At 36.0% G+C, this 16,195-nt stretch overlaps 1 protein-coding gene across 1 annotated transcript in view; it reads right to left on the bottom strand.

Annotated features, from left to right (window-relative positions):
• Positions 1–3,321: 3,321 nt before the first annotated feature.
• The window catches only part of LOC138171706 (vomeronasal type-2 receptor 26-like), a 39,595-nt gene continuing 26,721 nt past the window's right edge, over positions 3,322–16,195 (bottom strand). Inside the window, exon 6 of the mRNA XM_069101348.1 lies at positions 3,322–4,262. Within this exon, the coding sequence (XP_068957449.1) occupies positions 3,322–4,262 (941 nt within the window). The remainder of the gene's footprint in view (positions 4,263–16,195) is intronic.

The raw sequence follows: 16,195 nt of genomic DNA, 5'->3' as shown, positions 1-16,195 counted from the left end.
CTCTCTCTCTCTCTCTCTCTCTCTCTCTCTCTCTCTCTCTCTCTCTCACTCACACACACACACACACACATCCCCCCTCCCAAAATCCTATGTGCCTTAGTGGGAGAGTATGGTCCAGGTTTAGAGGTGGACTGTGGTTTATAGAAATGGTTTGAAAGAAATTCAATATAACAGAAAGAAAAAAAGATAATGAGAACCTTCTTGATGGAAACAGTTTTACACTTGTGAAGAAGATGAGAATTCTTGAGATGATATCTTTCTTGGTATTGTAAGAATGAAATGAATGGTAGAATTCTGTTTCCAGAGGTAATGAAAAGTCATCTGTAAATTAGAGTGAGGATTAGAGGTAATTATAGCTGAGATTTTTCTATTAGCTAAACTAATGTAAATAATCATTTATATCTTAGTAGTAATATTGATTACATTATTAATAAATTGTATAGCCAGTAACCCACATTTTTTGATCCTAGGAGACTTGAGTTTTGATAGAGAGATATGAACAATTGCTTATGATAAAAAGTTTTCCATAATTTATTAAATAACTAATTCATGAGAAAGAGATGTACAATTATATGAATTATTGACAAAATATCTAAAAATACCTCTGGATTACCCTAGAACTTGGGGTGATGAGATTGAGTATAATGTGAAGTGAAATAGAAGGCTAAGGATGTCCTACAAATGAACACGGTCAATTTACTACAAACTACATATGAACACTATAGAAATGATGAACTGAACCCAGACAAGACATAATGGAGGATAGAAGAGTGTGGTGTGATATGGTTCATAAGGTCAGGAAGAGTCAGGCATGCAGCAATTTATACTCTCCCCTTTGGTGATTTTATCATTTCCTGTATCATTTTTTTCCAATGTAGAGATTATTTTTAAACATACCCATATATTATCATTCTCCTTATTTCTGTTCCCAAATTTCTACCGGTCACCTGAACAGGTTAGGGTTAGGGTTGCCTTAGAATAGTTTATGTTCTAATGGGGAAAGACCACATATAAAAGAGAATTGGAAAGAAGAGGAGGGTTAAGTGCTCTGGGGCAAGATTTGGAGCTGGTGGACAGGAAGTAAGGTGAAAGATTGGTTCCACAAACAAAGGAAAAGTTCATGGATAAAGGATAAACCTACAGTCATTCTAGGACAAAATCCAAGTTTCTGATGGGGAGTAGATGGAGATGATGAGGAGAGATATGAAGTAGTTTGACAGTGAGATTGATTGGTGAAAGTCACAGCTGATCAAAGAACTTACATCCTGTTGCAACCAAACTAGATGAGACTCATTAGGTGATTATGCCTAGAAGGAACCACGAAGAAAGAGAAGAAATTTAAAAGATGAATATGTAGGTGGGAGAAATTTGAATATTCAGAGGGAGGAGAGTACAGGATGAGATCAGGGAACAACCAGTCAATGTCAGAGTTGTGTGTGTGAACAGGGGCTGTCCCTTTCCATCTCAGCCTCTGCCTTAGTGCAGGACCTTATCACCTCCTTACCTGGGGTATTACAATAACCTCATTGATTTCTCTGCTTTTAATCTTTCTTTTGTCCAATACATACCTTACACAAGCATCAAAATTACCTACCTAACATTCAGTGGCTTTCTATTGCCTCTATAGCAGCAACACCCCAGTAAAACCATCTCCAGGGGATCTGAAACTTGCAACCTCAAGGCCACATGTACTCTAGGTCCTCAAGTATTGCCCTCTGACTAAATATAAACTGCACAGAGTGAATCCTTTTAATAAAAGGATTTATTCTGTAAAACTTGAATTCAATCAAAAGGCTGTATGCAAGGACCTAGAAGACCACATGTGACCTTAGGGTCACAGGTTCCCCACCCCTGATCTAAACTATGGTTAAACCATAAGTTGAGTAACTGACAGGCCTCAAACCTTTTGGTAAGTTAGAGAGATGTTTGGACCAAGCACCTGAAGACATGCCCCAGTGGAATGGGTGGATGAGAATAATTTGTTGCAATGGCCATGAAGGCAGCTGAAGCAGGTGATCTGGAACATTTAGGAATTGGTCAGATATCAAAGACACCACAGTCAACCTGGACCATCAATAGTTCTCTTTATTTTTCTCTTGTTCCTGGGCTTTGATGACTCTGGAAGAGAGAGTGAGGTTGATGACTTTGTGCAACTCTGTCTAACTTAAATCCAATTAATGTGTAAGACAAGACATAGCCTGTGATGTCATCGGTCCTCTTCAAAAACAAAGGATGAATGGCATGATATCTATAGGAATTCACACATCCGAAACTGAATTCATCTTGCCCTAGCAACATTTCCTTCTTTTAATTTTTCCATTTCTGATGTCATTACTACCCTACAATCTACTTGAAGTGATAATTGAGTCATTATTTCCCTGTAGTTCCCTTGAGATATATCATCTGTTGTAGAGTTGTTTTCCATGATAATTCTTCCTGCCCTAGTCCATCTCTTCTCCAATTAATTATTTTCAATATAGCCTGATTAATATTCCTAATAAGAGACTGTTTATTAAGAAACTTTCCCCTCTTCTACTAAAAATAATCAGTAACTCTACATAACTTATTGAATACTATATTGAGTTTTATACTAGTGTGTAACGCCCTCCACAATATTGTTGTAATGTGCTTTCCAGGTATATTTAACCTAATTCCCTTTCATGTGATCTCCATTTCAGCTAAACTGCATTAATTCTCTGTTTGCTTTTCTCATCATGCCATTTCCTTTCACTGTATCTTTGTTCATGCTATACCCCAAGACTAATATTGGCCTAAGATTAAGTCTCTTGGTTTGACATGACTCCTGTGCCAAATACTTTATGAAACCTTATCTCACCTACACTTAAGGCAAAAGATGTCCCTCCAAATTTAACTGTAACCTTGAACTATCCTTGTAATTTCTCATATAGATTAATATCTTTTTTTAAGTATGTACATTTTGCCCTTGGAAAATGTTAAGCTTTCTGAGGATAGGATTTTTGTTGTGTCACTGTTTGTACCTGTAGCATTTATGATAATTCATAGTACACAGTAAGCATTTTAATGTTTGGGGTATTGAAGTGTAGCAAAGTGAATTCCTGTAGACGTATAGGAAGAATTATCAGGGTTGAAGTACAAACTTAATATAGAGAACAAGATACATTTTAGAATGAAGTATCACACAGACTATTATAATAGTCCAGAGATGGGAATCTAGTTGAGAATAACAATAGCTATGAAAGGTTGGTATCTTTGGTGGAGAACCTAGTAAAGATTCAGATATCATCAATTACGGATTTCTTAAACTGATTTGAATAATTTTTTTCAGGAACCGTCATACTGTCAAATGTGCCTTCCAGCTAAAATTTCAGAATGACTGTTAGAACCTGCTTTCTGCTTTAGACAGTCCAAGGTGTTCCTCTCTGGTCTCAGAAGGATCACATAGCACTTGGGAAGAAAGATGCACCCTAATAACCCAGCACTGGATGCCAAAATACAGAAGATCTCTACAGTCACCATAGCCTTTCCTTTGGGGTTCTGATAGGCAGGGATGAAAGACAACCACACACTGCAGAAGATCAGCATGCTGAATGTGAGAAACTTAGCTTCATTGAAGGTGTCAGGAAGGTTTCTGGCCAAAAAGGCCACTAGGAAGCTCCCCAAGGCCAAGAAGCCCATGTAACCCAAGACACTGTAGAAAGCAATGACAGAACCAATTTTGCATATAATGATTATATGACCAGGTTCTGAGTGTAGGTCTAATCCTGGAAAAGGTGGAGAGGTTGCCATCCAGATGCCACAGAGAGTCACTTGGATCATAGAGCAGATGAAGACAACAAAATTAAAAACTCTGGGTTGTACCCACCTTTTCAGCTTGCTTCCTGGTCTTGTGGCTTTGAAAGCCAGAACCACAGTGATGGTTTTGGCCAAAATAGAAGAAATGGCCACAGTGAACACAATTCCAAATATAGTTTGTTGTAGGAGGCAGGTTGCTGATGTTGGCTGGCCAATGAAGAGCATGGAGCAGAGGAAACACAAGGCAAGTGATATGAGAAGTATGTAACTGAGAGTTCTGTTATTGGCTTTGACTATGGGAGTGTCTTGAAACTTCACAAATACCACAAGAATCATAACTGTGAGGAGAGAAAATGAAAGAGCTATACAAGTCAAAGTCAATCCTAAGGACTCTTTGAAAGTGAGGAACATCACAGTCTTTGGGAGGCAGTTATCTCTCTTTTTATTTGGATACTTATCCTCTGGGCATCTCTTGCAATGGTCCATGTCTGCAAGGAATAAAGAATATTTTAATATCTTATAGTTAATAATTTTACCTTACCCTTAGATCAATAAAACCATTTCATCATATCACATCAATTCTACTGACTCTATGGAACCCTTCTGAAATAGTGCCCCCAGTATGCAACATAATGAAATAGTACATTTCCAAGTTGCTGAAATCAATCAAGATTTGGTGATGATAAGCCATATTCATTCTCAAACTATACATCCTTTCATATTGAAATAGGGCTATTTTAATGTAGCCTCATGACAATATAAGAACAGAAAAAAAAGACTAACATACCTCTTTTCAATCTCTTGTTTCAAGGTGGCAGTATTTGGAGTAGCAAACAGATTACCAGAAAAGTAAAATCATTTGCCACAGTAACCTCATTCCTACCAACGTTCCTCTTTTTTTTAAACATTTGTTTTTAAAACTTTGATTTCCAGATTCTTTCCCTTCTTCCCTCCTCACCCAGCCCCACTGGGAAGAAATGCAATTCAATATAGGTTGTACATGTGGAAACACAAAATATTTCCATAGTAGTTATATTGTGAAAGACTAACTATATTTCCCTCCATCCTATCCCCCCTACTTATTGTATTTTCTACTTTGACCCTGTCACTCACTATTCAAATGTATGTATTTCTAACTAACCTCTCCCCCAATCTGCCCTCCCTTCTATCATCCCCCCTCTTATTTCATTTCCCCCTACTTTCCTGTAGGGTAAGATACCCAAATGAGTGTGTATATTATTCCCTCCTTAAGCCAAATTCAATGAGAGAAAGGTTGACCCATTCCCTTTCACCTACCTGCTCTTCCCCTCAATTGTAACAGTTTTCTATTTTCTCTTTGATATGAGATAGTTTGCCCTATTCTACCTGTCCTTTTCTAGTTCTCTCACAATATTCCTCTCTCTCCTCTTAATTTTATTTTTTAGATATCATCCCTTCCAATTCAATTGATCCTGTGCCCTCTTTTTATACAGGTACACATATATACACACACTCACACATGAATTTATACACACACCCTCCTATACATACATATACATATGTGTGTGTATATATATATATATATTTCCTTCAACTATCCTCATACAGAGAAAAGTCTCATGAGTTACAATTATCACTTTTCCATGTAGGAATGCAAATAGTTCAACTTTAATAAGTTCCTTATGGTTTCTTTTTCCTGTTTACCTTCTCATGCTTCTTTTGTTTCTTGTACTTGAAAGTCATATTCTCTGTTCAGCTCTGGTTTTTTCATCAAGAATATTTGAAAGTCCTTTATTTCATTGAATGACCATATTTTACCCTGAAGCATTATACTCAGTTATGCTGGGTAGGTAATTCTTGGTTTTAGTCCTAGCTTCTTTGACCTCCGGAATATCATATTCCAAGCACTGTGAATACTTAATGTAGGAGCTTCTAGGTCTTGTGTTATCCTGAATGTGTTTCCACAATAGTCAAATTGTTTCTTCCTGACTGCTTGCAGTATTTTCTCCTTGACCTGGGAACTCTGGAATTTGGCTATAATATTCCTAGGAGTTTTCTTTTTTGAGATCCTTTTTAAGAGGTGATCAGTCAATTCTTTAAATTTCTATTTTGCCCTCTGGTTCTAGAATATCATGGCAACTTTCCTTGAGAATTTCTTGAAGGATGATTTTGAGGCTCTCTTTTTGATCATGGCTTTCAGGTAGTCCAATAATTTAAAAATTATCTCTCCTGGATCTATTTTTCAGGTCAGTGGTTTTTCCAATAAGATATTTCACATTGTCTTCTATTTTTTTTTCATTTGTTTGGATCTTTTTTAGAGTATCCTGATTTCTCATAAAGTTATTAACTTCCAATTGCTCTAATCTAATTTTGAAGGAGTTATTCTCTTCAATGAGCTTTTGAAATTCCTTTTCCATCTGTCAAATTCAACTTTTTAAGGCATTTTCTCCTCATTGGTTTTTTGGGACTATTTTGTCATTTGAGTTAGTCTATTTTTTTTTTTTGCTTTTTGGAGGGCAATTGGGGTTAAGTGACTTGCCCAAAGTCACATGTCTAGTAAGTATGTCAAATGTCTGAGGCTGGATTTGAACTCAAGTCCTCCTGACTCCAGGGCCAGTGCTCTCTTCACCGCACCACCTAGCCACCCCAGTCTATTTTTTAAGGTGTTAGTTTCTTCAATGTATTTTTGGGTCTCCTTTAGCAGGCTGTTGACTTGTTTTTAATGATTTTCTTGCATCATTCTCAGTTCTCTTCTCAACTTTTCCTCCACTTCTCTTACTTGATTTTCAAAATCCTTCTTGAGCTCCTCCATGGTCTGTAACTAGCTCTTATTTTTCTTGGAAGCTTTTGATGCAATAGTTTTGACTTTGACTTCTTTGATTTCTTCTAATTCTATGTTTTGTACCCCAAAGAGGATTCTATGGTCTGACTGTGCTTTCTCTGCTTGCTTATCTTGCCAGACAATTAGTTGACTTTTGAGCTCTTTGCCAGAGTAGAACTTTGCTTCCAGATTTCGGAGAGCTATGTCCCAAATTGCTGGGGTTTTTGTAGATGTTGTCAGGGGTATGAAGAGGACACCTTCTCTACAGACACCACAAGCTCTGGCACACTGGTGTTTCTCACCCCAGGACCACCACCTAAGACTGTGATCCAAATCCAAGCAGGTCAAAGCAAGAGTGATTACCTTCTGAATGGTCACTTGGTCCCCCTATGGTGATCTGCAGACCAGGATCTCTGGAGGCAGCCATGCAGCAGCAGCTGTAGTCTCTTGCCCCAGAGGTAGGGACTGTCCTGTGCTCTTCTATCACTCAGTTTCAACTGAGTTCCCCAGTGACCTTTTACTTTATCTTTGGTGTTTATGGGTTGAGAAGTCTGTTCCACCCAGTCTCTGCCTTGGTTTGCGGCCTCCCTGTGTCTGATCATGGGGGGTTCACATGGGATTTCACTTAGCTCCCAGTTCGGTGTGATAGACCCTTCCTGTCGCCCTAATGGGATGCCTTCAGTGGGAGATTTCTTTGTCTCTGTCACTTTGTGGGTTCTGTAGCTCTAAAATTGACTTAGAATCATATTTTATAAGTATTGGAGGTGTTTGGAGCATGAGCCCTGAGGAGTTCCTGTTTTTACTTCACCATCTTGTCTCTGCTCCTCTCCAAATTTCCTCTTGATGACATCTAAGAAATTAATGGTTTATGCAGCAACAGTGATATGTCCAGATGATGTCTTAAGAAAGAAACTGACAATGAATCCAGTACTATTCAGGTATTCTTGCTGATAACTCAGATACCATTAATTGATTAGTATAATTTGCAATATTTCACCTCTTCATACACTAAAATCTGACAATATTGGATATAATCTGGCATATCTGAATTCACAGTATGTTCTTAACATTTTAGGTAAAAATGGTTCCTTTTTTGTTTGAGACTTTGAATACCCAAGAATCTTTGGAATTGTTTAGGATGTGTAGTCAAGAACATCATAAAGCTTTGAAAAGTTATACCTTATTAAAATGATCAAAATATAAGACATGAGGAAGTGAAGCAGCATTTGTAATTATTAGCATGTACTAGCATAAGGAAATCCAAGGGAAAAGTGAGAACCATAGTTTAGAAGACTTGGATAGAAAGAAAGAAGAATTGGAAATGAAGAGAGAAGCATCAGTGATAATCTTGTGGGATCATGAAACAAACAAATTGGACAAGGGAATTAGAGGATTTGCGAAGGCGTATCATGACCAAAATCAAAGCAACACAGATTCTCAGAGCAAGACTATATCTAGGAAGCTATTTACATGAACTTGCATCAGAACAAAAATCCCCTCCAAAAAGTGACCAATGAATGTCCAGTCTTTGATTGAAGAGCAATGAGAGGGAACATACAGCTTTTTAAGGCCATGGAAGTATTTGAGTTTATTCATTGGGTATATTTCTGAATATGTTAATCTTCCACCCATTGTCTCTAGCTCTTTTTGTGGGCAAATAGATCTGGCCTAATCCATCTTCCTGTGGACAACCCCAGAACTACCCGAAGAAAGCTATAATGTTCCTATAGGCTAAATCACCCCCTTTGACACTTCTTATTTTTCAGGTACCTGCTAACAGCTTAATTACTTTGGTTATTTTTCTGATCCAGATATTCAAAGATTCCCCTCACCTCCCCTCCAAGTGAAAAATCCTTTCCTCAAAAAAATGACCTAACCTAGGTCTATAGTTCTATGACACTATTGGCCTATCTACATCTTAATCTGCTCCTTCTGATGATATGGATCTTTACATATTTTTCTATCTGGGTAGTAGATAATATGCTTCCAGATTCTCCCTCATTATTTAAAAAAGTTTCAATGATATGTAATATCCTCTGATTCTCTGTGAAAGTCCTGGAAATTGGATTTTTAGGTCATGTCATCAACAAAAGGTGGGACTAAACATTTTCTCTAGTCCTTATGCCCTTTTACTCCTCTCCAATGGAGAAATTATTCTCAAAAGAGAAAGCAATTTTAACTGTCTCCATGGCCTACAACTCATAGAATCTAACAGAAGGCAAAAAGAACCCACGAACTGACGCCTACCCCAAGCTGACTCAACACATGCTATCCCATTGGCCATCATATTTCTGGTGTAAAGGCTGCACTGGTTGACCAAAGGACTTGTCATATGATCCAAGGACCTAATGCCTGGGCTTGCAAGAAAATCCAACTCCTCACCCTGATCTGCCTCCACTTCTTTTTAGTACTGTACAGGTATGGGCACCAGGTTGCAGATTTTTGCATATTATAAGAGAGCAAGCCCATGTCAAGTAGTACTGTGGGATGTTGAAGATTGCAGCAGCTCTAAAAAGCAGTCACCCCAGTGGTTGTAGTATTTTGTACTGCAAAAGACCTCAGTAGGATAGTGTAAAAATGGAGGCAAATAGAAAGAACACATTTCTGGCCTTCAAATAAAGCTCAAGCCCACTGCCCATCTCAATCTATCCCAGTACCTCATATAACTACAGAAAGCAACCCTGTAGTACAACCTTGGAAGTTGTCTGAATTGTAGAGATGAGACAAGCTCTACAAGACACTTCCAAGAAGGGAGAACCCATAATGACTATGTTAGATGTTATGATTCTATAAAGTATACAGAGAATGTAGAGAGACTAAATAATTATGGGGTGGTAAACAGGAGCAAGAGAATGATGGTCCAGAGTTAACAAAAAGAGAAGATAGAAATTCAAGAAAGTTAAAGAATGCCTCTCTAGAAAGGAGTGTAAAAAATGAACAAGACTGCTTGAAAGGAGGGGAGAAAAGACAAATCTATTTGAGAGGACAAAAAGTGAAAAGAAATAATCAGATAAGACAGAAAATATAAAGAAACCAACAAGAAAAACCTCAAAGTTTTTGGGATGACAAATGACAGAGGAGGATTGGGGTGAGAGGAGGAGAGCCAGTAGAAATAGAGCCACCTTAAAAAAATTAAGCTAAAGTAACTGAAGAAACATAGTAGCATATTTATAGCAAAAGAAGGAAAACACCTTGCTTATAAAAATCTCATGTTAGAGGTAGAGACAGGAAATTAAAAACAATTGTCACAACTTTAAATGTGAAGGGATTAAACAATCCAATAAAATTAAAAAGAATGGCATATTGAATAATAAAACAGACCCTTGCTTATAAGAAACATTAAATAAAATAGACATTTAAAAAATGATGGGATGGGGAAAATGTTATACATCAATTAAATCCCCCCCAAACAAGACTTGTAATCATATTGTCTGACAAAGCAAAAACAAGCATTTCAAAAATAAAAAGCTATATACAATTATGCTGAAGGGAACCAGAGATAATAAATCAATGTCAGAATAATCTTATATGCTCAAAATTCCTTAGCATCCAAATTCATAAAGGAAACATTAATTGAACTGCAAAAAGACATGGACAATAACATAATAGTGATAGAAGTTTCAATATCCTTCTCTTAGTTTTAGTTATATCCAACAGAAAGATAAACAAAAAGGAAAATATTAAACTGAACAAATTGATGCTGAGCTAAAACACCAAGAGCTAAAAGACTTGTTGGGACTGCAAAATAATATACACAGATAGACATGCATATGCACATATACAGATATGTGTACATGCATGTGTGTATACACACAGGTATGTGTATATATTTGCACATGTGTGTATGTACACATCCACACATACATGTGTGTATACATATTTCCTACTACCACAGAGAACTTTTACAGAAATTGACCATGTATTAGGTCACACATTTATTGCAAGCACATGTGAAAAGCAGGAAATAGTATATCTTTTATAGACAAAAATATAATAAAAATTATTATTAGTTCAGGTACCACAAACAAAAGACACCAACCCAAATAGAAAATTAACAATGAGCTTCTAAATAATGAGTGGGTCAAAAGACAAATCACAGAGACTATTAATAATTATGTGAAAGAAAACAACAAGGATGAAATAACATTAAAAATTTCTTAGATGCAGTTAAAGTAGTCCTCAGGGGGGAAAACCATATCTCTACAAACATACATTATGAAAATAAGAAAAAAAAAAGAGGGCTAATGAACCAAACATGCATTTTTTAAAATAGAGGACAAATAGGTAGATAAGAAAGCAAAAATACTCATAGATATGATGAATAAAACTAAAAGCTGGTTCTTTGAAAAGATCAATTAAACTGATAAATTCCCTAAGTAATCTGATATAAAAGAGAAGGTAGAAAACCAAAACAATAAAATCCTAGATCAGCAAGGTGAAATCACAAAATCAGAAGAAAGAGAAGAATAACCAGAACATAAAGTGTACAGTTATAGGCAAATAAAAGTAAGAATAAAATAGAAATTGATGAGTATGCTAAAAAGCAAAAAACACCCAAAGCATTCAAACGTTAGATAGAGGTCTTAAACAATTCAATCTCTGGAAAGAAAATAGATTTAATTATAACAGAATTACCAAAGAAAAACACCCTAGTCCTGGTAGATACACAGGAGAATTCTATCAAACTTTTAAAGAACAGAATAATCACACTTCAAAAATTATTCTCAAATATTGAGAAAGCACTCTACTAAAATCTTTTTATGAGACCAATGTAGTCCTAATTCCGAGGCCAGGGAAAGACAAAACACAAAAGGAAAATCATGAGCCAATATCATCATTACTATTGACCCAAACATTTTAAAGAAAATACTGTGATTAATCCAAGAAATCATTCATTATGACCAAGTGAGACTTTTACCAAGGGTGCAATGATTATTCAACGTTAGGAAAACAATCAATGTAATTAATCATGATAAAAATCAAAACATCCTAATCAACACAATCACTTCAAGAGACGCAGAAAAAGCCTTTGACGAAGTACATCACTCCTTCTAGACAACCAACCAACCATACAAAGTGTGGACATATTTATTTTAATATCATAAAAATCATCTGTCTAAAAGCAGAAGCAAGCATCATGTGCAATGATGATGCATTAGGACGTTTTCCAAGAAATAAAGGAGTGAAACCAGGATGCCCACTATCTTCACTATTATTTGTTACAATTATGGAAATCTTAACAGCAGAAATAAGACAAAATAAAGAAATTAAAGGTAAAAATACACTTGGAAAATCTGAAGGAGTCAGTAAAGATGATGAGACAATAGCTTAAGCATAGTTGTAGGCTACAAAATAAACCCTCAAAAAAATCAACATTTCTATATAATATTAACAATACAAAAGAAGCAATAACAGAAAGTGAATTTCCATTCCAAATAACAGCAAAATCCACAAAATATCTAGGGACTAATCTATCAAATAGACAAAAGACATATAAGTTCAACTGCATAGTGCTCCTAAATGAAATAAAGCACAATTAAAAAGCTGGAAAAAAATATTCAGTGCTCATAGCTAGGTCTTGTCAATTAGTTAAAAATGACCATACTATCAATGTTAACTTACACTTTTCATGCTATTTCAAATTGCCAAGGAAATGCTTTTTAGAACTTGATGAAAGTAATTTAGGAAATTAAAAAATATAAAATGGAAGAGAAATTATGAAAATAAATAAGAATAATGGACAAATAGGCTTTCAGACCTCAACCTATTATAAAGCAGCAGTCACCAACTAATCTGTATTAAACAATAAAGAACTAAATCAATGAACTTTACTAGATAAGGAAGAATAAAAAAATGCTCAATAATCCAGTGTACAATAAGGTAGAAATATTAATTACCTAGGAAAAAACCCTCATTTGATAAAAACTGCTGGGGAAACTACAAAGTAGTCTAGCAGAAATTAGGCTTAGATCAATACCTTACCCTATATTCCACACTTTAAAGTGAGTATGGGATCTTAATATTAAAGATCATACTATAGAGAAATTAGAAGAGTAACATCATATGTTTCTTACATCTATGTATAGGAAATATATACTTAACCACCCAAGAGATAGAGATAATTTTAAAAGATAAAACCTTTAACTTGGCTTATATGAAACTAAAAAGTTGTATATACAACATTTATGTACATAGCATAAGAAAGGAAGTGGTTGTATGGGGGGAAATATTTGGTAATGTTTCTTGGGGTAATAATTTTATGGACTCAACTGAAGACATATGAGAGGACACTTGTAACCCACACCTTAAGGGTGAAGGGAAGATGTTATACATTACATGTTTTCAGATTTCTCCAATGTTATCTATCAGTCATGCTGATTTTTTTTTCTTCTTAAAAATAGTATTTTTTATATGAGATGACTCTGGGAAGGCAATAGATATTGGGGATACTATGGTGATATAAAAATACAGAAGTGGGACAGAGTCAAGATGGCAGAGAAAAGGCAGGGTTTCACCTGAGTTATTCCCTAAACTCCTCCAGATATGTATAAAAATGACTCTAAACAAATTCTAGAGCAGCAGAAACCACAAAAAGACAGAGCAAAACAAATTTTCAGCCCAAGACAGCTTTGAACATCAACAGAAAGGTCGGTTGCACCAAACAGAGATGAGCATGGTCCAGTGCAGGTCGTACCAGCATAGACTGAGCAGGCTTCAGGGGATTGAATCACTGGCAGCTGCTGGGGTTTCCAGACTTCTCAAGCCACAAACTACAAACTACAAACAATTTAGAATGACCTGAGTGAGAGAGAAACACAATCTAACCTTGGCCCCAGGACAACCTCTGCCCCTGCAAACCAGGAGCAGGACTTGGGAGTGACTAAATCAGCAGCAACATCTGCTTTCCAGAGGTCTCAGACCACAGATGGTAAGGAGATCAAACAATGGCTCAGAAGGAGAGTATAGGGGTTTCTTTGCTGGCACTGAGGCAGGGTTCAGTTGCTTTTCCCATACTTGCATTTGGGTCAGAGTCCTGGGGTGAGTAGGAGCACTGGCATAGCAGAGCTTGTGGCAGCAGTGGATAGGAGATCTTCCCCACAGTTCTAGAGCAGAGAAGAGTGTTTGTGGTCACTCACAGACCAGATTATAGGCCAGGAGATGAGCAAATACATCTCCTTACATCATACCACCTTGGAAGAATAGAAAACTTATAGGTCCTTAGAAATATCTCTGAAAGAGTTGCACAAAAGTCCTGAAGCTTGGGACCATTTGCCTTCCACATTGGAAGCAGATCCCTATCTTAACAGAGTTAAAAAGTCAAATAATAGGCTCAGAAATTAGCAAATAATGGGGGAAAACCTCAGACTTACTCTGGTGAAAAGGAAGATCAAAATATACAATCAAAAGATGATAACAAAGTCAACACTCCTGCATCCAAAGCATCCAAAAAATATGAATTTGTCTCAGGTCATGGAAGAGTTCAAAAAAAATTCTGAAAATCAAGTAAGAGAGGTACAGAAAAAAAATTGGGAAGAGAAATGAGTGATGCAAGAAAATAATAAAAATAAGTCAACAGCTTGGTAAAGAAAGAGACCCCCAACAATACTGAGGAAAGCAACACTTTAAAAATAGACTAAACCAATTGGCAAAAGACATCTAAAATGCCAATGTGGAAAATAATGCCTTAAAAAGCAGAACTGACTGATTGGAAAATGAGACCCAAATAATTACTTAAGAAAATAATTACTTAAAAATTAGAGTGGGGCAAATGGAAGCTAATGACTCCATGAGGAATCAAGAAATCATACAACAAAATGAAAACAATAAAAAAAAGAAGTCAGTATGAACTATCTCATTGGGAAAAAAAACTGACATGGAAAATAGATACAGGGAAGATAATTTTAAAATTATTGTACTACCAAAAAGCCATAATAAAAAAAAGAGCCTACAAATCATCTTTCAATAAATTTTCAAAGAAAACTACCTTGATATTCTAGAACAAAAGGATAAAATAGAAATTGAAAGAATTCACTGATCACCTCCTGAAAGAGATCCCAAAGTGAAAACTGGCTCTGAAAACACAGCCAAATTCCAGAATTCCTTTACTTCAAACTTCAAACTGAAAATACTGCAAGCAGCAAGAAAGAAACAATTTAAGTATTGTGGAACCACAATCTGGATAGTACAGGATTTAGCAGCTTCTACATTAAGGTATCAGAGGGCTTGGAATATGATATTCTACAGGTCAAAGGAGCTAAGATTACAACCAAGAAACACCTACTCAGAAAAATTGATTGTAATCCATAAGGGGGGAATCGATATTCAATGAGGTAGAGGAATTCAATGCATTCTTGAGAAAAAAAAAACAGAGTAAAAAAAATTGACTTTCAAATACAAGACTCAAAAGAAGCATGAAATGGTAAAAAGGAAATATAAATCACAAGGGATTTATTAAAGTTGAATTGGTTAAATTCCTACATGGAAAGATATTTGTAACTCATAAGACCTTCATCATTATTAGGATAGGTGGAAGGAATATATACAGAGGGCACAGGGTGAAATGAATATAAAGGAATGATATCTGAAAAATAAAATTAATGTATGAGAGGGAACTGTCCTGGGAGAAAGAGAAAGGAAGATGTAGAATGGGGCAAATTATCTCACATAAAAGAGGCAAGAAATGGCAATTATGATGAAAGGGAAGAGGGGGGAGGTGAGAGTAAATGAGTAAACTTTACTCTCACTGAAAATGGTTTAAGGAAGGAATAATATAAATACTCCATTGGGTATGAAAATCTCTTTTATGCTACAGGAAAGCTGGGGGGAAGTGCATGGGGGGTGATAGAAGGGAGGGCAGATTGGGGCAGGGGGTAATCAGAAGCAAAAACTTTTGAGGAAGGACAGGGTGAAAGGAGAGAATAGAATAAATGGGAGTCAAGATAGGATGGAGGGAAATACAGTTAGTCTTTCATAACATGACTATTATTGAAGTATTTTGCATGACTAAGCATGTATAACCCATATCAAATCGCTTGCCTTCTCAAAGAGGGTGGGTGGGGAAAGAGGAAGGGAGAGAATTTGTAACTTAAAGGTTTAAAAACAAATCTTAAAAGACTGTTACATGTAACTGGGAAAAGACACACAGACAATGGGGTATAAAAATATATATATAATGGGGTATAAAAATCTATCTTACCATACACAGAAATAGAAGGGAAAGGTGACAAGAGAAGGTAGGGGTAATAGAAGGGAGGGCAGATTGGGGGAAGGGTAATCAGAAGCAAAACACTTTTGAGGAAGTACAGGGTGAAAGGAGAGAGAGAATAGAATAAATGGGGGTAGGAGGAATAGAATGAAGGGAAATACATTTAGCAACTGTAACTGAAAAATTTGAAGCAAGTTTCTCTGATAAAGGCTTCATTTCTCTAACACATAGAGAAATGTGTCAAATTTATAAAAATAAGAGCCATTTTCCAATTGGTAAACGATAAAAATAATAATCAGCTTTCAGATGAAGTAATGAAAATGATCTATAGCCATATGAAAAATTTTCCAATTCACTATTGCTTGGAGAAATGCAAGTTAAAACAGTTCTAATATACTACCTCAAACTTATTAAAT

Source organism: Petaurus breviceps, unplaced genomic scaffold, assembly GCF_028583685.1.
Source record: "Petaurus breviceps papuanus isolate PSGF00001 unplaced genomic scaffold, PetGlider_PUasm1.0 456, whole genome shotgun sequence".
NCBI lineage: Eukaryota > Metazoa > Chordata > Mammalia > Diprotodontia > Petauridae > Petaurus > Petaurus breviceps.
Note: the sequence above shows the minus strand (reverse complement) of the source record. Positions and strands in the feature narration are given on the sequence as shown.